At 47.5% G+C, this 22,302-nt stretch overlaps 1 protein-coding gene across 3 annotated transcripts in view; it reads right to left on the reverse strand.

Moving 5' to 3' along the window:
- Farp1 (FERM, ARH/RhoGEF and pleckstrin domain protein 1) overlaps positions 1 to 22,302 on the reverse strand; it is a 276,756-nt gene that overhangs the window by 83,389 nt on the left and 171,065 nt on the right. For all 3 annotated transcript variants that reach the window (XM_028868230.2, XM_028868231.2, XM_028868229.2), the window contains exon 3: positions 9,356 to 9,460. In XM_028868230.2, coding sequence (XP_028724063.1) covers positions 9,356 to 9,460 — 105 coding nt within the window. The remainder of the gene's footprint in view (positions 1 to 9,355; positions 9,461 to 22,302) is intronic.

Raw genomic sequence — 22,302 nt, forward strand, 5'->3', positions numbered from 1 at the left:
AACAAAACGACAACAAAACCTTGGATGGACAAACACCAGATCACACTGACATCCTTGCAGCACAGGAAAGCATCTTGCAGCTGCCCCACTTTTAACCCGGAAGGCAGGAGGCTGGTTCATCAGCGCCACCATCATGAGAAACGCATCATGCTATCATCATGGTAGACCACTGGATTTCTCAGCTTTACTATCATCTCACAGGAATGCTTTCATATGTGTGTCCCATCACTGCCGGAAATGCCACTAAGCAGCATGTGTTTACATCCTTTTTGGGTACATATAAACTACTCACCAAAATGGGTCATGTTCTGGGCTATGAGCCAATTATTTTAAAAAGTGTTATATCATACAAACTATACTCCTCAACCATTATGGAATTAACTAAAAACCCAACAAAACAAAATAGAGGAAGTCTCCATATGTTCACAATGAACTAACTTCTAGAAAGAAAAATAAAAGAAAAATTTGAAAGTATTTTAAAATGAATGAAAAAGGTCCGATAAGCAAGTCCAAAGTCGTGGCATGATATGTAAAACCCATGGATTAAAAAAAAATCCTCTGAATGGGTAGGATGGCTCATATCTGTAATTCTCAGCACTGAGAAGGCTGAGACTGCCATGGATTCGAGGCCAGCCTGGGTTACCCAGTGAGCACCTGGTCTACCAGGGCTACAAACACAGACCCTGTTTCAAAAACAAAAACCAAATTTATCTGTTAGTACAAAAGTTACCTGCCTTCCATAGCTGGTTATTTAGTGAAGAGGGTCTCCAAGCAGAGTGTCAAATTCATCCTAAGGGCTTGGACTTCTTGTTTACAGATTTCTTTATACAAAGCCCCTCCCCCCATCTAAAATGAGGTGGGGTCTCACTGCACAGCCCTAGCTGGCCTGTAACTCTCTAAGGTGTTCAAAAGTGCACTCCGTCAGGCCTCCTGGCTCAAAGTCTCTTTCATTTTGGGGACGGGAAGTGGACCCAGGACACTGCAAGCGAGATAAGAGCTCTACACTGAACTATACCCTAAGTCCTTGAGACGGGTCCAGATGTGTTGACTGGGTGGCGCTTCAACTCCTAGACTCAGGAATATCCCTGCATCACCCTCCTAAGTGCGGGAACGAGAGGCGAGTACCACTGCACCCAGCCCTGAGACTTGCTTAGCTGTGCACTCTTGGACTCTGCTCCGAGTGATCCAAGGCAGCCTGAGCGTATGCACCTGCAGCCCGTTTCTGGGGATGCCGGTGTGGCCTGCTGCTCTAAGGATCACATTTGAGAATCAAGGCCTTGGTACACATTTCCAGATCTCTTGTTCAGTGTGATGTTTGGTGCTATCAAAGGGCAGACACTTTCAAAACCCAAATGAGATCACAGCATTTCATAACAGGCTTCCCACCCATCAATGATTTCTAACTTTTCATTCTGTAACCTTTCCTGACATCAGGCACACCCAACAATATTTAAATTCCTCTCACCAAGTGAAGCGCATTCATGCTCATGGTCTGTCAAAACTAGCATCCAACCCAGGACTGCGATTCGTACCTGGTTCAATTCTCTCAACTCCTTTCAACCTGGATGAGTATGTATACCGAGCACCCAACACTGAACGACAGATTACAGAGTGTGTTTGTAGTAACTTACAAGGAACTTCCGATGGAAAAGACAAGACAGCTGTATGCTGAAGCACAAAGTCCATTATGGTACAGGCTCAACCTACACAGCTGTGTGCTGAGCACATTACGGAGATCTTGCTATTCCAGATCTACGTAAAAGGAAGTTCTGTAATAAGGGCAAGGCATGCCTGAGTCTTGGGGGCAAGGTTACCTGTCTGCCTGAAATCTTAACCCTGAGATTTCTATTTTTTTAATTAACTAATGTGGCGGGGTGCTGGGGGCTCTAGGCCTTGTGCATGCTAGTCTCTACTGTTAAGATACAATCAGCCAGGCAGCGGTGATGCACACCTTTAATCCCAGCACTTGGGAGGCAGAGCCAGGCGGATCTCTGTGAATTCGAGGCCAGCCTGGTCTATAGAGCAAGATCCGGGACAGGCACCAAAACTACACAGAGAAACAAACCCTGTCTCAAAAAACCAAAAACAAACAAACAAACAAAAACAAAACAAAAAAAAACCAAAAAACAAAACGAACAACCAAATCATCATCATCATCTTTTTTTTATTTAAAGATTTATTATGTATACAATGTTCTGTCTACATATATTCCTGCATGCCAGAAGAGGGCACCAGATCTCATTACAGATGGTTGTGAACCACCATGTGGTTGCTGGGAATTGAACTCGGGACCTCTGGAAGAGCAGCCAGTGCTCTTAACCTCTGAGCCACCTCTCCAGCCCCCATATCTACTTCTCAAGATGGGGTCAGCCACAGCTTCAGCTACAGCGCTTATAAAACAGTAACTATTCAGTTTTACCTGTTTGTAAGTCGCTTGTTTGATTTCATTACCTTTGAAAAATTCCCCTTAAAAGGTGTCATTTGGATGTCATGGCTACTTTTATTTAATGTGTCAGGGAGCCTCAGCATGGGATAGGCCCGCCATCTTAGCAAGTTTTGAAGTATCTAACAATGGCTTGCAGAGTGTCTCACCACTGGGACCTGACCTGTCAGTCTGGGGCTACTCGTTGGCAGGGGCAGGGCCCCATGCTGCCATGGTGACAGAGCTATACCCCCTCACCTCCTCCGGCTCACCAAAAGTTCTGGGTGTCCTTCGCCCTGCAATATTTTTAATCCACAACACCTGGCAGGTGCCCCATCTTGCCTCAGATCCAGCCCCCAGGGAAGAAGCAAGGTGAGGGACTGTGACTATTCATAAAGGACACCCAGCAAGGGACACCTGTAGTGCCAAATGACATACAAATCACCAAAAGCGCACTTGCCACGGCAACACTCTCCTCCCAGTTAGAAGGAACACAGGAAACGGATGGCCAATGTCGGGCTTTTCCCCATGAGTACCCATACCGACTTAAAAATCAGATCGGAGCCGGGCGGTGGTGGCGCACGCCTTTAATCCCAGCACTTGGGAGGCAGAGGCAGGTGGATCTCTGTGAGTTCGAGGCCAGCCTGGGCTACCAAGTGAGTTCCAGGAGAGGTGCAAAGCTACACAGAGAAACCCTGTCTCGAAAAACCAAAAAAAAAAAAAAAAAAAAAAAAAAAAAATCAGATCGGTTCATCAGGCCCAGAAACTGTCACTTTAAAGATTGGTGAGCTAGCCTTAGGGGCGTCTGAGTTATAATCCAAGGATAGAATCCGAGAAAGCCGAGTGCCTACTATGTGGCAGGTGCCTTACTGGGCTCATTTCCACTGCCAGAGGAAAAGATGCCCCCCCCCCAGCTGTCTGGGTTGGATGGAGGGGCTCCCTGACGTCAGGAGGTCTGGGGGCAGGCTGCAAAGGTAACAGGCAGGACACAGCACTGGGGCTAAGGCGGCCCGAGGCGGACCGGTTGCCGGCTTCATTGTGAAAGGCTGGGTAAGAACGTCTCTGAACTTGTCTGCCGTGATTTGTGGATGGGAGAATACCCACCGGGGAGGAATGAAACCAAGCAGAGATTGCCAACTGGGGCGTGCATGGGTCAAACCTGGACCATGGCCGGTTTTGGTGTGGTTCCAGAGCAAATGGGCTAACAGTTTGAAGTAGGGGGAAATCCCAATGAAGAATTGTATTTCGTGATATGTAAAATCCATAGGAAATCGAAACTTTCACGGCCATAAACAAGGTGGGCTTCCCCTATGTATGTGTGTGTGCAGGTGCACATGCATGTGACGGTCAGAGGAACACCTTAGGTATCATTCCTCAGGGCCACAGTCTACCTTAGTTTTGACACCAAGCCTCTCACTGACCTAGAACTCACCCATCAGGCTAGGCAGGCTGGCCAGTAAGCCCTGGGGATCTGCCCATCTTGCCTCTACAAGGGATGTTCAGCTGCAACACGGTGTACCCTTTTGCTCACAGCATCTGTGGCTGTTCCTGTGCAGCCATGACAGGTAGGTACATCAAGACCTCCTTCTTCCGTCAGACCAGGCAGGTTCTGCGGAGGCCTCCTGGTCACCATGCTTCCACTTCAGGCTTCTGTGTCCACTCTTATCAAAAATTACCTTTGATCAGCTTCAGATCCATGTTCCAATCAGCTAACACATAAGTACAAGGTCTTTAGGCTTAGATCAATAGCATTCCAGGCAAAGACCCAAGCTATTTTTTTAAGGCTGATAAAAAAGACTTCTCTGCTCTAGAGGGAGATCCTTCAGGGACAGAAACTTCAGGCCAGAGGGTAATGGGAGGTAAACTCATTAGCAATCACTTTTGCTAACAGAAGCTGCAGGACAGCCCAATGAAGAGCAGAGCCCAATTAACAATCGCCACTTCTTATTTACAACCCCCAAAACACATCATCAACTACAGAAAGCCTTCATTTTCCTTTCTAGGAAAGACAGTGCCCTGGTTGGAGCTATGGCTCCGTAGTAGAGTGTCTACGGAGCATGGCTTGCCCTAGCTTTGACATGATGTGAGGGAGAGCGGAGTGAGGGAAGGCAGTGCTGCCCTTGAGCATTTGAAGCAAAGAGAAGCAGGCAAAGGCTGAGCAGCAGTTCAGTTGCCTGATCTTGACACCTTCTCACCCAGGGTCAAAAGCCACACAGCCTTAGTCTGGCAGGTGCTCTGGGGAACAACATGTATCCTACACAAAAAACTAGGCAAAGCTCACCGAGGCGGCCCCAGGACTGGACAGCTGTGGGCTGCCTTCCAAAGGGAGCCTGGCCAAGGCAGCCATCACAGCCGGGCAGAGTGATGGCAAGCCCAGGATCCTTGCAATACCACTCAGGTATTGCAGCCCAGAGGAAGAAGCAACCCACATGTCCATCAAAGGAGAAACGAGGGCATGAGATATGGTGTACACAGTACAGAGACAGAATCCATCATGAAAAAATGAGACAAATCCTGCGGGATGGATGACCTTTGGAGTCAAATAAGCCCCAGTCACAGACAGGTAAATAAATAGTGCAGGACTCCAGATACAGACATCTAGAGGAGTCAGTTCTTAGAAACAGAAAGTTGAATGGTAAGTGATCAGGTTTCTCTGGCCCCCATAAGCCTCTCCGCTGACACAGGAATCCAAATCAGACCAAATTAGAAAAAGCCCGGGTTTAATGGGTAAAGCGTTCCCAAGTGATTCTCTGGCCCCCTAGAGAGGAGTGGGGACTAGAGACGGAAAACCATGTGTCTGTTTTCTGGGATGCAGCACCCTGTGGGAGTGGTCTTGAGCCTCTCTGGGGGAGGAGCTGTGTTTGGCGGGCTCTGAAGGGGCGGGTTTGGGGAAAGAGATGGGGGAGGGGAGCTGAGGTAGTCTTCCATCAGAACAGTAAGTGCCAGGCGTGGGGGTGGGGGTGCTGGGGCATGGCGAGTTGTGCAGCTGGTTGAGAGGTGTGCAAAATGACTGACTGTCTTCTGCATACACACTGGTGACGTGCAAAATCAGGACCATGAGTCACAGTTAAAAATGGCTACGACTACAGATCTCAAGTTACCCACTTGGGGCACACACACACACACAAGACAATGGAACAGACTTTTCTGTAACCTGTGCTTCCAGAACACTCCCTAGGGCCTGTGCTTTCTGCGGATAGCCATGAGCACATCCGATCCTTTGGGACACTCTTCTCTCCATTTCACACAGTAGGGAGGTGAGGCTTGGAACTACCCAGCGTGCCCTAGTCTTCCTCTTGCCAAGAGGCCTGGCAAGGAGGTGACAATGAGGTTCAGCTGCCCTGGTTACACCGCCTGGCACAAAGGCAGGAGGGGTCCACATGCGAGAAGATGTAGGTAGCCACACTCCTCAGGCCAGACAATCGCGACTGTGCTCAGCAGCCCTGTGACGACTCCACCAGCTGCAGGCCATTTTCAGGTCACAGGGCAGCCGCCACATTGTGAGCTCACTGTACGTTAGAGTGAATTTTCATTAAGGCTGTAGCCAATGCACACATGTGGCACATGCTGTAATTATAAAACCCAGTGAATTTTCAAAGGATTGCACCCCAAACTCAGCAGCCAGGAAAAGAGACGGAGGCACAGCCAGGACCCCACTGGACCGCGCTGTTCACTTACACGTCCCCTTTCGTGCTGCCGATCAATTCTGTAAAACCAGCTTGTTTTTACCGTTCTGTGACAGCAGCTGACACTGATGGGGTAAGACACAGAGACAGGACAGGATGATGGCAAAAAGATGCTGGTCCTCCCTCTAGGCTTCCTGCCGGAGTGCCTGTGCGGACCCTCCCTCAGCCTGAGCTCTAAATCAGAACAAGGAACTAATGAGTGCTGAGGGTAGATCTGAGGTGGAGCCAGGCATGGCTTCCTACTCCTCAGAGCAGGCGCGTGCGAACCGCGGCTTCCGACCACTTCGTCAAGTCTCATGAGAACAGGGCCACGCCTAGCCCTTTCCATGTTGTTTAGAACGGTCCCGTCCGCTACTGCGCTAGAACACCGTGGCACACGTAAGTGCACATACAGTTCTGCACTGTAGTATCTGAAGTGGGGGGTGGGGTAGGAACTGATCCCACAGCCTGCATGCTTGCTGCCACCGAGTTATACCCTCAAGTCTCACGTTTCTATTTCCATGACAGCACTGATAGTTTTTCCTCTGCTTTTCCAGTTGTACACATTTTTAAGGACTATGACGGGTCATGACAATCAAGCCATAGGGAAGTCTCTGTGGTTACCCAGGATGACACTGAACCGGGAGTCAGAACGGTGTGGCTGGGGCCCTTGTTCTGCTACTAGCTAACTGACAGCCCAGGCAGGGAGCCCCTGCAGAATCTCAGGTCCCTCAACTGCAAAGTGCCAGCATCGACTTCGGCTGCAGAAAGGCAACTCTGGAGGACAGGGCTGGTTCACGCCCGGGAACAGGAGAGCCATTAGGAGCACGCGGCGATCCAGGCTCAGCACGCTTGTTAGAAATAACAAGCTGGTGTGTCTTCGGGTGTTACTTTAACATAAAATGGGCTTATGAAACAATGTGCCAACCAACGGTGGTGCTCCAACCTGCCTATGCGGAAACCAGTTGTTTCTGGAATCTCATCTGAAGCTGTGTACTCCTCTAATGAGGGGGAACTCTGCCTATTGCCATCTGACACTTCAACTCATGTTTCTTCTCTATTCAGGACTCAGCGGAGACACAAAACTGTCAGGTAAATGGGGACTTAGGAGTTGGCAGGTCTGTGGCCACTTGCCACATCAAAGAAAAGGCTGGGCCAGGGAAGCTTGCAATTATGGTACAGACTAGAAAATGACAGCGTGGGCAGGGAATAAAGTTTGCACAGCCTAGTGTAGGAAAGACCCTCGACACAAAGGCAAACGAACCATTAGGAAACGGCGGGGATGATGCAGAACGTTTGGCAGTGGGAACAAGCAGGGAAACATCACCTGTCCCCTTTAGGTTCCCAGTTCACGCGCCACTGGCTGTGAGCACGGCACAGGACAGCAGCCAGGGCCTCCCTTGCCCACGTCTTTCCCCGGGACACACGCTTCTTGATTTGTCTTGGCCACTCTGGCCTCCCTCTAGCTGTCACCTGCTCTGCCTCTGTCCTCTGTTCCTTCAGCCTCAGTCCCTTTTCTTCACTCTGATCCTGTTTCAGAGTTTCAGTTGGTACTTAATAATAGCAGTTGTCTAGACTAATTTCTACTCAGGTCTCTTTCCTCTGCTCTAGGGAATTCACCTTCTAGTCCTGCTTATCCGGCACATGTAGCATGAATCTTAAAAGGTCTTATTAATAAAATCAAACCCAGTGCCAGGTATTGGGGTGAACGCTGGAAGATCAGAGAAGCAGAACAAGCCACAGCTACCTCACCTCACCAATTCCTCAGCTGATCCTGTTTCCTCAGACTGGAAGCCTCTGTGTCCTCATCCAGAATGGATCTCAGCTGAACTGCTGCTAAAAGCCTAAAAGCTTAACCAGCTCTAGTTCCTGGTCCTCAAGCCTTAAATACCTTTCTGCTTCCTGCCATCACTTCCTGGGATTAAAGGCTCTTGTTACCATGCCTGGCTGTTTCCAGTATGGCTTTGAACTCACAGAGATTCAGATGGATCTCTGCTTCTGGAATGCTAGGATTAAAGGTGTGTGTGCCACCATTTTCTGGCCTCTAGATCTAGTGGCTGTTCTGTTCTGGTTGCACAATATTCTGGGGAACACAATGTCACCACAGACATGTCCATCAGCCTGCCCACTGATGTGTCCCAGCTCAGGTCAGATTGAGACTTGTCATCTCCCCCAACTTGGTCCTCTTCTAGGCTTTCCCTTTTCCACCAATAGGCACTGTAACCTACTCAGACCACAAAGCCCACAAACCGGGCCACGCTGAGCTCCCTCACTGCTCCAGACGATCCCACCTACCCTTCGATCCTAGTGCCTAACCGCCACGCTCCCGGTTCCAGGCCACACTAACGCAGCAGGTCCTGATGGCCGGCCTACTCCAGCCAGATGCAGTGGCCTCCCTAATCCAGGAGTCAAATCATGTCTCAGGCTGCCTCAAATGCACCAGCAGCTGCCCCAGCCAGCAGCTTGGCGTGGTCCTGGGAATCCAAAGGGATCCAAATCCGATCCCGAGCACTGCAGGCAGGTTGGACCCACAGGAGCTGGTGTGAGACACACAAGCAGGATTTGACAAAAATGACCATATGAGAATAACTGATTCATAGTTACTGATATGAGATACATTAAATGATAATGCTTTGGATATAAACATAAATAAAATACATCTTAAAATTAACTCCTCCCAATTTGTTTATTATGATCTCCTCTGTTAACTACAGAACAGCTAGAGTAACCTATGTGGGAGCTGGAACAGGGAGCTTAGTAGTGAAGAGCACTGGCTGATCTTCCAGAGGATCTGGGTTTGGTTCTCAGCATCCACATGGCTGCTCATAATTGTCTATAACTCAAGTACCAGGGGATCCAATGCCCTCTTCTGGGCTCCACAAGCATTGCCCTCACACTGTATACAGATATGCATGCAGACCAAAAAAAAAACAAAAAACAAAAAAACAAAAAAAACACCCCAAAACCAAAAAAATAACCCATATACCAGTGGCTCTGAACCTTTGGGTCGAGACCCCTTTGGGAGTGGGAAGCAGGGTGGAGGGAGGCTGTTTCCAGCCTTAGGCACTGCTGGCAGATGCACAAATTACCTTTGAGTGTATTTTGAACATTCAATCAAATATATATATTTGAAATACAAACTAGGGCTTCCTTAGAGTTTTCCTTCTATTTACGTCTGCATGGCCAGAGAGGTAGTGACGCTTCCCCATCCCTACGATGAACAGTGGGAAGGTGGTGACATTAAGGTGGTGTCCCCCGTGTCTCCTACCATGATCTTTTTGTGGTCAGGGAACTCCAGGCCGAAGTAGTCGCCCTCCACGAGGTTGAGGTGGCTGCACACGGCATCCAGCAGCACCTTCCCTGGAGCCCGTTGCTGTGGACAGAAAGAACTGGAGTTAGAAGCGTCCTTTGCTGTGTGCAGCCAGGCACACAGACCACACTGCTCCCGACTCCTGAGTCAGTGGGGCTCACAAGGGTCACGCAGGACTTGCCACCATCCACCCTGTGACATCCCGGGAACCACTTCTGTGTCTGTGGTCTTCTGACTCTGGACTGAGACAAAGTGACTTCTCCCCACTCCAAACCCAGCCACAGCACCCCCCCCTTTCCTGGTAACAAACTGCTTGTCGTTTCTTTTTGGTTTTGAGAAGGAATGTTGCTACGTAGCCCAGCCTTGAGCACACGCTCCTTCTGCCTTTGCCTCCTGAGAGCTGGGGCGGCAGGCATACATGAGCATGCCTGGCATCTGTTTCTGAGAGTGGTTTTGGCTTGCTGCACACAGAGCAGGAAACTGAGTTTCCCCACCTGCCACATGCTAGGACAGGTAAGAGTTCAGCAGGTAAAGGGGCTGGCCACCAAGCCTGACAACTGGCCTGAGTTCAATTCTCAGGGCCACATGGTGGAAGAGGAGGGAATGACATGTGTAACGCCCCAACTTAGAATCATGCCTTGCTTTCTCTTTACAACTCCATGGATTCCTAAGACCTGGCTGGTAAGATGGATCAAATGCTACCACACACACCAAACCTCAAGAGGCAGATGTTACGAAAGCCATTGGTTTTATATTTCCACTTTCCTTCCAATGCACATATAACGGTTTAAGAGCCAACTAACTCAGGATGCTGAACGGCAGTGAGGGCTGAGAGCTGACAGGAACAGTGACGGTGTGCCCATTAGCCTGTCCTCACGTAGCCACGGGGGCCGATAAAGATGGTTCAGTGTGGGGCACTGTACACTTTCCTTTCTCTAACAGATGTCTTTTTATGGCCCCACAGCTGCCTTCACAGCAGTCTAGAAGATAGCCCCAGCTCCCTGCAGGTGGATAGCATCCTCTGTGGATAATGCCAGCTCACTGGTCCTGTTTGAGCCTTTTCACATGCACAGATGGCAGGATAAGATGAGGCTAGTCCAGACCCCGTCTTCTTCCCCATCGGATGCATCCCCAAGCCCATGCACGTTTATGCAAAGGAAGAGATGTAAGACAGGATGGTGGACCATGGGCCACCAACCCTGCTTCCTGCCACTGTGGCAATGTCATCCGCTGTTTCTGATAGGCTATGTGCACACAGACATTTCCTAGCTAAGCTGACAGATGGACACAATGACCTGCTTACACCAATCCTTGGTTCTAGGTTCACTTTCTCACTCAAGCAGGCAAGAGGCTGCATGATTAGCTTATGGACAGCCATGTTCTCTAGAACCTTCTCTCTTTCAGTAACTCTAGCAAAAGCCAAAGACTTTTAACAAAAGACACTTTTTAAATGGGCCAGGGAGCAGGCTGCTGTGGAGGAATTCCTACATTGCGCAGTGTCCGGTTTCCCAACCCCCGCACTGTCTGTCCGCCAGCTATCTGCCCAGCTGGCAGGCACTCATATTTCCCAAAGAATTCCCAGAACTAAGGGAATCTAACAACTTCAACTAGATTTACAGAATCTGAGAAATGAGACTTCACAGTTCAACACTGGGAATTTAAATAAGCAGAGAAAAGTCAGTATACAATGGATGTCTTTATGGACAAGGATATTAGACTAAACACGTCAGAAGAGAGTTGGGGAGCTACCATTGAAATTGAGTCCTTCACTGAGTCAGCACAGGTGTCCATGTGCACAGCTAACTTCCGGGTCAACACCAGGCTGTGCTGGGTCCTGCAGCCTCATCTTGCAAATGCCCCCTATGTCCTGTCATAGAGCAGCAGCGGAAGAGACTGCCTGCAGGATGGGCTGTAAATAAATGGCCAGAATCTAGTTAACAGTGACAAACTAAATCCCACTTCTTTCTTCTTAAAGATTTATTTATTTATGCAGATGAGTGCTCTTCTTGCACATATGCCTGTATGACAGGAGAGGGCGCCAGATCCCACTACAGACAGTTGTGAGCCATGTGGTTGCTGGGAATTGAACTCAGGTCCTCTGGAACAGCAGTCAGTGCTCTTAACCACTGAGCCATCTCTCCAGCTCCTGGATCTCATTTCTTAAAGATGTTCTCAAAATTTACTTTTTTTGTGCACATTTACATAAAATGCCTCTTCTATAATACTAGGTTGCCATTTAACACGGAGATGTAGACTCAGAGTCTGAGTTTCTAGATCCCAAGATCCATCTATAAGAAGCATTCTGAGTTCTCTGAATTCTGGCTACATTCACAGCATGACATGAGAACATTTCTAAAGGCTGGACGATTCATTACATGATAATTTTACAAGTAAATGACACTCTGATGTTTTCCATGAACTCACCATTAACAGTCCAGCAGGTATCAGGCCACTAGAGCCTAAAATACCTCCAGGTAGAAAACCACAACACATTCAGAAGACCTTTATTGAATGAAAAGGGGTGGAGGGAGGGAGGGAAGGAAGCCAGCAAGCCACATTGGGGAGAAGGCTCAGGCCATATAGAACACACACATAAGGGCCTGAGCTGGAGCCCAGAACCTACCCAGAAGCTGACCATGATGGCATGCTGTATTGCTGGAGGGACAAAGACAGGGGTCCTGAGCTCATAGCCTTGCACTCTAACCAACTGTGAGCACCAGGTTCAGTGAGAGACTGTTTCAGAAAACAAGAATATTAGGGAAAGAAACCCAATACCAACCTCTGGTCTCCATACACACACACACACACACACACACACACACACACACACACACACACACGTGCACACCTGTAAGTAGTCCAATCTGAACAGTGGGCTGGGGCATAGTTCAGTTGGTAAATGGCTTGGCTAGCATACAAGAAGCCCTCAATTTAGCCCCCGATGCTGTATAAAACAGGTGTACACCTGGGATTCCAGCACTTGGGAGGTAAAGGCAAAATATCCTAAGTTCTAGGTCACCTTCAAGTACACAGGGAGTAGGCAACCAGCCTTGGCTACATGAGACACTGTCTCTAAATAAACAGATAAGGTGTGTATGTGTGTGTGTGTGTGGGGGGGGGTGACAACAGCATCATTTAAGGAGACAAAATACAAAGACAGTGAAGAAATATCTAGAAAAGCATTTTCTAAGAGTGGTCTTGTTATCAGGTGAAAATGTATGACAATAATGATTTAATATGGCCTCTGTGGCCTGCTACAGAGATTTTATCTATCTATCTATCTATCTATCTATCTATCTATCTATCTATCTTTCTTTCTATCTATCTATCTATCTTTCTATCTATCTATCTTTCTATCTATCTATCTATCTATCTATCAATCATCTGTCTGCCTATCTATCAATCATCTATCTATCTATCTATCTATCTATCTATCTATCTATCTATCTATCGGTTTTTTAAGACAGGGTTTCTCTGTGTAACAGCCCTGACTGTCCTGGAACTTGCTTTGTAGACCAAGTTGGCCTTGAACTCACAGAGATCCATCTGCCTCTGTCTCCTGAGTGCTGGGACTAAAGGTGTATGCTACCACCGCCTGGCAACATTTTAAAAACTTTTATGTATATGAGTGTTTTGCTTGCCTGTATGTCTGTGCACATGTGCCTGGTGCCCATGGAAGCCAGAAGAGGGCACTGGATCCCCTGTACTTACAGATGGTTGCAGGCCACCATGTGGGTGCTGGGAATTGAACCCAGGTCCTGTCTAAGAGCAGCAAGCACTCTAACCACTGAGCCATCTCTCCAGACCCCAGTGAGGTTTTCCTCAATATCCCCATATGGTTGTACTTTTGCAGATCACTAAGATTCCCATGGCCTATAAAAATGTAAATCCAGACTACCCCATATGCCAGTATGCTTGATATAATATTCTAGAAGTTTTTCCCTTATGAGAGGTCAAAGTGTAATTATTATGTTTCATTCTGGAGAACAAATTGGCAATAAATGAGAACACATAATCAAATCTCTCTCTTTTTTCTTATTGGCTACTCTTAATTAAGCTCCAAGAGTATTTGAATTTTAATCTATTACACAAACAAATTGGCAGGCTACACACTGTGTGTCCCTGTTGCCTTCTCCATTTTAAACTGGCCTTTCATTGGGCCCTATGAAATCACATTAGCGGGGAGTTCGCACGCTTGGGAAGCAGTCCCTGAGTCCTAAATGGTGCGCAGATTCACAAGCACGGTCCAGCAAACAGAAGCCACAGGCTCAGTGCTTTGGCTCACTGTACCTTTAAGCTGTTCCTGTGTTTTCAGATTATCCATTAAGTTTTATGCAAGGACACTTCTGTTTTCCAAAAGACTGAAGCCACAGTTCTGCAGATGAGGGGCAGAGCCTCCCTCTTTTCCTCACCTCTCGAAAGAGCCAAGTGAACGAATCTCCTACTTGAGAAAGCTTTCAGGAATTATTTCACAGGCAGAAATCTATAAAGGTAATGTCTGACCAGGTTTACAAAATTTCCATCTGCTCAGGTTTCAGAAAGCCATTTATGAAAGGGTTTCCTGCCCCGCCCCCCTCCGGCTGGGGTTTAGTGTAACCATGGCAACCAGGGCACACATGCACCCAACAGAAAGAAATGGCTTTTCTCAAAAGCCCTACCCCTCTTCCTAGCAATAGTACCTTTGAGAATATCGTTCTAAGTCCCGAAGTCCACTGTCTACCAGTGTCAACATAGGGTGCTGCAATGCCCCATGGATTTTCTACAGTCTTACAATCTTCTTTCTTGGACCATTTCTGAATGGGTAATTAGAGCTATTAATAAACATAATAGCTTGGGAAGGCTAAGATATGGGGAGTAAAGTCAAGTGTAGGCACTATGCTATGAACAGTGAAATGATTTCCACTAAGTCCCTGATAGGGACAAATAATTAGATAAATTAGAACAGACAGTAAGTACTTCTTGCTAAGTTCCAGGCCAGTGAGAGACTGTCTCTAAAAACAGGGTGGACAGTGCCTAAGGTATGACATCTGAAGCTGTCCTTTAGCTATACATGCACGTGCATGCATGCATGCATGCATGCGCCCCCCCAGCCCTCCCAGTGTTAGAAAACAGACTGGTTGGCTACTCTTTCTGATGGTAGAGTAACCTGAGACTAGAATATCCAGGAAAATTTAAAAGAAGCCCAAACTAAATGGGTCTTGACAGATGAGATTGCCAAGTAAACACAATGTGGATATACAATGTATCAGTCGGCAAGAGGGACATATTTGATGTCATCACAATAGAAACATTACTTTTTTAACTCCAAAGGATGCAAATTCTGCAATGATGGTGTTAGATTCTCGTGAGGGCTGTTTGTGGCGTCCAGGTGGCTAGCTTCTTGGAGTGTTCTCACGTAGTGGGGCAGTGAGGGAACCACAGGCAGGCTCAGCCAGCCGAGTGGAGCGCTGTTGTTTGTGTTCTGACAAAGTCTGCCTGGAGATCACCTTTCTTTAATCCCGGCACTTGGGAGGAAGCAGGAAAATCAGGAGTTCAAGGCCACCCTAGGCTACACAAGATTGAACCAGTCTAAAAGAGAAACAGAGCTGGTGGTGGTGGTGGTGGTGGTGGTGGTGGTGGTGGTGCACACCTTTAATCCCAGCACTAGGGAGGTGGAGTCAGGAATATAAGGTGGGTGAAGGTACGATCTCACCCCATTTGGTCTGAGATTTTGTAGAGGTAAGAAGTCTCTAGAGGCTGGATGCTCTGCTTCTGTGATCTCCAGGCAAGCTTTATTTGTCAGAATACAAAGTATCATACAAGTGTCTACCATTCCGGGAGAAGACATGTGTTCCAATTCCCAACGCTCACAGAAAAGCTGAGCATGGTGATGCATGCTTTCAATCCTAGTGCTATGGGACAGGGGCAGACAGACCCCAGGGCTCACTAGCCATCAGCCTAGGCAAATCACCGAACTCCATATTCAGTAAGAGCCCATTTCAAAACATTAGTTGGAAAGCAATCAAGAAAGACATGCAGTAACATCAAAACACATGTGAACATATGAATGAACACATACTAGACACACACAGGCAAAAAAATTTTTTTTAAATCAATAAAAAGAAAAGGCAGCTCTGGCCTTGGATCTTCTTGTAAAAACAGTGGTCCTCTGAGAACATGCTTGTTTTTTACTGCCTCATTCAGTATTAATTACTTTCTCATTCCAAACACAGCCCCAGAGTGGCCTAAGGATTCAACAGGTGAAGCTTGGTTCAGTCCCGCCATAGGGAGTCAGGGAAGGATGAGACATTGTTACTCTTACTCTTCTGGTTGCCATTGGAGACAAGGTTGCAGTTAGTTGCAAAGGTTGATCTAAACTCAGTCTGAGCCCAGGCTGGTCTTCAACTTTCAGTTCCCTGGCTCCTGAGCAGCTGAACCAGGGATATTATTGCCACTCTGGACAGATGTGATGCTAAAATAGAATTATGATCACAAAATGTGCCTTTTAAAAATTGTGTGTGCGTCTACCCATGTGCCACAGCATCCATGAAGGTCAGAGAATAGTCTACAAAGCAGTGGCTTCTCTCATTCCCTCGTGGGGGCTCCAGGGGTCAAACTGAGATCGGGCTTAGCAGCACGTGTCTTAGGAGCCAACCCCCTGGTCACACAACATGGAATTATGATCACAAAGTGTCTTGCCATATGTTCTCGGCATCATTGTCCCTGCGGAAGTGAGGGGTGACAGGCGGATGGGATCCATACTGAAAGGCATGTTCCTGCACTGTCCCTGGACTCAGAGTTTAACTCCAGCAATAATCTAGCTGCAGGGATGGGGTCCATGCCCCCATTCATGCTTGTATCTGCTCAGCTGTCAGGAGAAAGTGACCAGCATAACACTCCTCCATCTGAGTATGCGCACTGATTCCCCGGGGACAGTGAAGAGCCACAGGCACAGATGAAATCTAAGAATCTGCAAGGTTCTGGGGTCGCACAGATGGATTCTGGGGGTCCTGCAGATGGTTCTGGTCTCTACCTGAGACTGATAATCAACCTGAAGATTCAACAGTGGCAGCAAATGTAAAACCTTCTGCGAGGGCACAGTCTGAGCCACCAGTCCCAGTGGTGGAATCTGGAAAGCAGGTCTTCACAGGCACCAAGGGAGAACATTAGGGTAGGCCCCAGCCCAGCATGACTGGGTGTCCTCAGATGATGGTGGGAAGGGTGGGAGTGAATACCAGGACAAGAGGCAGAGACTGAGAGGATGCAGCTGCAAGCCAAGGGATGCCAAGTTATCATGGCCAAAGCTGGACAATGGGAAGGATGGGGCCCAGCGTCTCAGAGCCAACCCTGTAGACTGTTGTTAGCATGCCTCCACTGTCTGGTGTCTTGTCATCCAGTCCTGACAAACTGACAGCCACTTTAGGGCCTCGTTCTCAGCACATGTAGACAGAAACAGTGCACGCTTGGCACTGTCCCTTCCGGAGCCCGAGATGACAAGGAAATAAAGCCTCAATAGGCGGCCTGGGAAAAATTCCGGCCTTTCAACATCCTACCCCCCCAGATTCAAGCACACCTAGCAGGCAGGCTAATTGTAGGGGGTGAATTATTTTTCTCACTGCCTAAGCGCTCCCCCCACTCTGCACTGTCATTATTCTGTATGTGAAGCATGTTCCACAGTTCAAGATCTTTCTGTTTCATCGTCTCTTTTGAAAGCTTTACAACCCAGTGTCAGTCCTGAGGTCACACTGGTTCTCAGCATCTCTCAGCTATGTTCCCAGGACGTCCATTAATTCAGCTGGCCCTTTCTTTGCTCATACTCCACTGGAGTGGGTAGCTGTTCCAGCTTTGACCTTGAAACACTGCCCCTAGAGTGAGGGCAGGTAACTGCCACACCTGGAGCTGACCTGCCCCGGGGTGTGGCCGAGAGGGAGCCCCTAAGACTCCAGGTGCATACAAGCTTGCTCTCTCTGCTGGATACCTTGTGGTCCTGGAATCTGGGGACCAAGCCGGAGTTCTCTGCTGGATGGTACCTCATATCTCCTGGATCCTGTAACCCATCCCTATTGGCTGCAAGTTATCCCAGAAATAAACCTCTCTTGATTACCAGAAAAATTAAGTAGAATTGCCTCATTAAATACAGTGACACTCCACAGCCCCCAGCTCCAGAGGACAGTTACCAGTGAAGTGGGAGCCACGGAGGGCAGAGACTGAGAAATTCCACAAGAACCCTGGATCTGTGTGCCCACAATTTTTTGCCTTTTCCTAGAAGGATTAGCACAAGGCCACTGTCAGCCTGGGCTTAATGCAGACTAGGGGGGATGTCAGACTTGGGGCTAAATATAGCAAAGTGAACACATGCGGTGTGTCTCTACTGTCTCCTGCTAAAATGACAGTGAGAGAATAAAAAAAAACCCATCATTTAATTTAAAAAGGGAATAAATTCTTAGAAGAAAATGTGAGGGGAGACATCAGGTGAGAGATTTCTTCAGAATTCTGGGAGATGACAAAGAAGGAAGCTGAAATGACAGAGGAGGGGAGGGGGTGTCCAAAGTGAGAAGCAGCCAGATGAGGCAGAACTGCTCAAAAAAAAAAAAAAAAAAAAAAAAAACCGGCAACAGAGGACGCTGCACATCTGGCAGCATGGGACTGGTAAACTTCTCTTAAATGCTCAGACTGGAGAGATGGCTCAGGGTTAAGAGCACCAGTCACTTTTCCAGAGGACCTAGGTTCGATTCCCAGCACCCACATGGCAGCTTACAACTTCTGTAACTTCAGCTTCAGGGAATCCAGCAGCCTCCTCTGATCTCTGAGATTACGTCAGGCATGTGGTAAACAGACATACATGCAAACACCATACACATGAAATAAAAAACAAAACAAAACATGTATGTTGACATCCCTAAGAGCCTGTTTAATTTACTAAACAACAATGGCAGCTAAACCCAGAAGGCTGTAAAGGAGGATGGATAGTTGGTGACCATGAAAGAGCTCTTAGGACTGAACATGGCGCGGCAGAAATAAAAACCTCTAAGAGTTAGGAGGTATATAGACTCCAGAGCTTTGGGGTGACACCTTCAAATTCTGAACCTGAGCTCTATACCAAAGACCAAAGAGAATGGAAATTAGTTAGTAGGAAAGGAAACACGTCAGAGAAAAAATTCTAGAAGGAGCATCTCATAGAATGAATGAGTGAAGCTGACCTAAAGCAAAAAAGCTTTGAGAGGAAAGAAGTGAAAAGATCATTTCCAAAGTTCAAACTCTTGAAAGTCTAGCTATGCTGATGACCCAAGAAGTCCCAGGCACATGTCTTGGTGGTTTTGCATGGTCACAAAACACCAGAGTGCACTTATCCAGTCTATGGCACACCCCACGAACACCCACACTATGAATACTGTAGTAGGTGGGGCATGGATGCAGACATCTGCTATAGCCCACTGCCAAATACATACAGTATACACACACTACTGTGGTGTCTGATCATCACATTTACCAGGTAGTGTACATAATTTCTGTGCTGTTCTTTCATATGTCTGCAGTCAGTGGCTTGGCTTATGCCAGCATTACCACAGACCGTGAGGGAAGCGTTACGGCTATCCTGTCACAAGGCACCAGGAATTCTTCAGCTCTATTAATTCCCTAGGACCAACATCGTGGCTGGCAGTCCATGATGGACAGGATATTGTTATGTGGCCTGTAGCTATCTAGTAGAAACAGTGACAGGACCTGGCCGAAGTTTTCCCTTTGGGGATCACTGGCAATGGCACCTATGTAATCACACACCGGACTCCAGCAGGGATCCATACATGGACCTCACCTATGCCGTACACTTGGGCCATTTCAGCATGGAGGCCAACATCGTGCCATGGCTGCACTCACACGAGGCTAGTCTGCACTTGAATCTCCTCTTCTGTGACTCGGGCACCACGACCCAACCCCTCCACAGCGCTGAGGACTCTGGGCACTCCAAACTACTAGAGTGGCACCCAGACTTAGTCTCAGCTATGACGACAACCATGATGCTTTGGAGGAACAAAGGATGACAGATAGCTCAAGAACTGAAGAGATGTCTGGTACCTTGGAAAGGAAACAGTGTGATCACCATAGACAGGAAATAAAACTTCACACCTCAGCTCTGGGGAGCCGGGACAAAGCTGTCATTCTGGATGAATGTAGCTAAATGTTTAGGTCTGCCCGTTAGTCTATGCACAAACGCTGCCATTCTCCCCCCTTAAGGAGGCTTTGGGGTGGCCACGCTGCCTGCAAGGACACACTGTCTCCTTGTTCCCCTCAGCACTGAGCCCTGGTGTTCAGAACACTCATTAAACACACATCAGATTGGGTTTCAGGGAGTCCCAGAGTCCAGGACAAGAGAGAATGGGTCCTTTCAGCTTCACCGTAATTCAGGGGTGTTGTAACCAGTGTGCTGGGCACAGAACTCCCTTCTTCCTGATTCCAGGGCTATGCACAGAATGTGTGTGCATAGAGGAATGGGGATTTGTACCTCTCTCCTGAAAACCTGTTGTAAGAGGTGGGTTGGGGAGAGAATCCAGTTTCATTGTCCTTGTAGTATTAAGAACTTCTAAATTTTATTAACATAAAAGATCTTGGAGATAACACCCAATATCACACTTGACTTCCAAAATCACTGGTCTGAAGAAAGGTAAAAAGTGGCTATTTATCTGAACAGAGGACTTTGGGGAAGCCGACAGACAGCGACGCCCCTGGGTTCCTCTTCTTCGTGTGCTGCCAGAGCTTCCTGTCCTTGGCTGCCAGCCTTCCCGCCAGGAGCCAATCTCTAAAGACAGTATTAACTTGAAGACCAATTCTTCTGTCCACAGGCGCTTTCCACGAAAATAGTTCAGCATGTTTTCAAGTGGTCAGTGGTGAGGACAGGAACATTTTCTCAACCCTGAGAAAGGGTTTAAAGTCCTTTTTATGCAAAAAGCTTTTAAATTTAAAGTTGCATGAATCAGGGTCTAGAGAGGTGGCTTGTCAATGAATAGCAAGCACTTCCTGCTCTTCCAGAGGACCCGGGTTCAGTTTCCAGCGTTCACCCACATTCATATGGCATCTATTCTCACACACATAAATTTTATAAATTTTAAAAATTTAAAAATAAGTCACCTACATACCTGTAACTCTAGGAGTCTGAGGCAGGAGGTCAGCCTGGGTTATGTAGCCATATTCATTCTTTCTTTCTTTCTTTCTTTCTTTCTTTCTTTCTTTCTTTCTTTCTTTCTTTCTTTCTTTCTCTCTCTCTCTCTCTCTCTCTCTCTCTCTCTCTCTCTCTCTCTTCTTTTTTTTTGGTTTTTCGAGACAGGGTTTCTCTGTGTAGCTTTGGAGCCTGTCCTGGATCTTGCTCTATAGATCAGGTTGGCCTCGAACTCACAGAGATCCGCCTGGCTCTGCCTCTGGAATGCTGGGATTAAAGGGGTGTGCCACCACTGCCCGGCTTCCATATTTATTAAACCAACCCTACTGCTTTGAAATCTTGGAGAAAGATTTCACGTGACCAGAAACGACTGACGAGTCTATCAATTTTAGTATGTGCTTGCAGAAACAAGCCTGTGCTGGTTAGTTTTGGCCGACGTAACACAAACCTAGACAGAACTGGTCTAAGACACAAAGGATCTCAACTGAGATGATGTCTTAGAGTGACCTGTAGGCAACTCTGGGGCATCTTCTTGATTGATGGTTGATGGGGTAGGGCTGCCATGCACTCTGGGTAGTGCCACTCCTGAGATGGTGGTCCTGGGATCTAGAAGAAAGCAGGCTGAGCGAGCCATGGGGAGCAAGCCAGTCAGCAGCTCTCCTCCATGGCCTCTGCATCAGTTTCTGCCCTGACTGCCTTTGATGAGGGACTGTGATGTGGGACTGTAAACTCAAGTTGCTTTTGGTCATGGTGTTTTTATCATAGCAATGGAAACCCTTACTAAACAAGCCCAAAGGATTTTACTCAGAAAAAAACAATGTTATATTGATTTAGAATATTGAAAAATCAAACTCTGGGCTGGAGAGACGGTTCAGTGATCAAGAGCCTTTGCTGCTCTCGCAAAGGACCCGGCTTTGTTGCCTAGCACCCACACAGTGGCTATCAACCACATGCAACTCCAGTTCCACAAGATCTGACAACCTTTTCCTGGCCTCTTTAGGCACCTCATACATGTGGTGCATGGGTACACAGATAAGCAAAACATCCATACACATTAAAAAACAAAATAAAGTCTTTAATTAAAACAAAACCCAGAATTGTAAATGGCACACAAAACAAAACAATGAGAAAACAAACAAACAAACTATTAGCTCTGGTGTCTCAGAAATTCACTCATACAAATACTTCTTTTTCTATAGTTTGAATATGGTTTATAAATTCCAACACTCATGTTGAACACACATTTACGGAGCTGGAATAGGATCAGGGTTTTTGTACACAAAGTGCCTGTTCCACCCCAAAGCTACACCCTTATCTCCGCTGAAATTCATTCATCCCTGTGGCAGCATTGGTGGTGAGGTATTTAAGAGGTTGACAGCTGAGACAGGAGGCTGTTCACAAGACTAGCATTTGTTCATGATTCCCCTCTTCCGAACGAACACACCTGCCCTTCCGCTTGCCACACTACAATGCAGCACAAACACCCTCACAGAGGCCAAGCAGATGCAGCGGTCATGTTCTGGGGCTTTGCAGCCTCCAGGACTAGATGTCAATAAACGTATCCTTCTTTACCCAGTTCCAGGAATTCTGATGTAGCCACAGGACACAGCAAGGCATTTCTCTTTACAGTCTGTTCTCACATCCTCTTCAGTTCAGCAACAGGAGTCGGTGAGGTAGACCAGGCTAGCTCTGCTGGTCTACAGAGAGGTGTGCCTTCTAAGCACATCCTCAGTGCTTACTATCCTAGGGCCAAGCTCAATTCACAGAGCACAGA

Source organism: Peromyscus leucopus, chromosome 9, assembly GCF_004664715.2.
Source record: "Peromyscus leucopus breed LL Stock chromosome 9, UCI_PerLeu_2.1, whole genome shotgun sequence".
NCBI lineage: Eukaryota > Metazoa > Chordata > Mammalia > Rodentia > Cricetidae > Peromyscus > Peromyscus leucopus.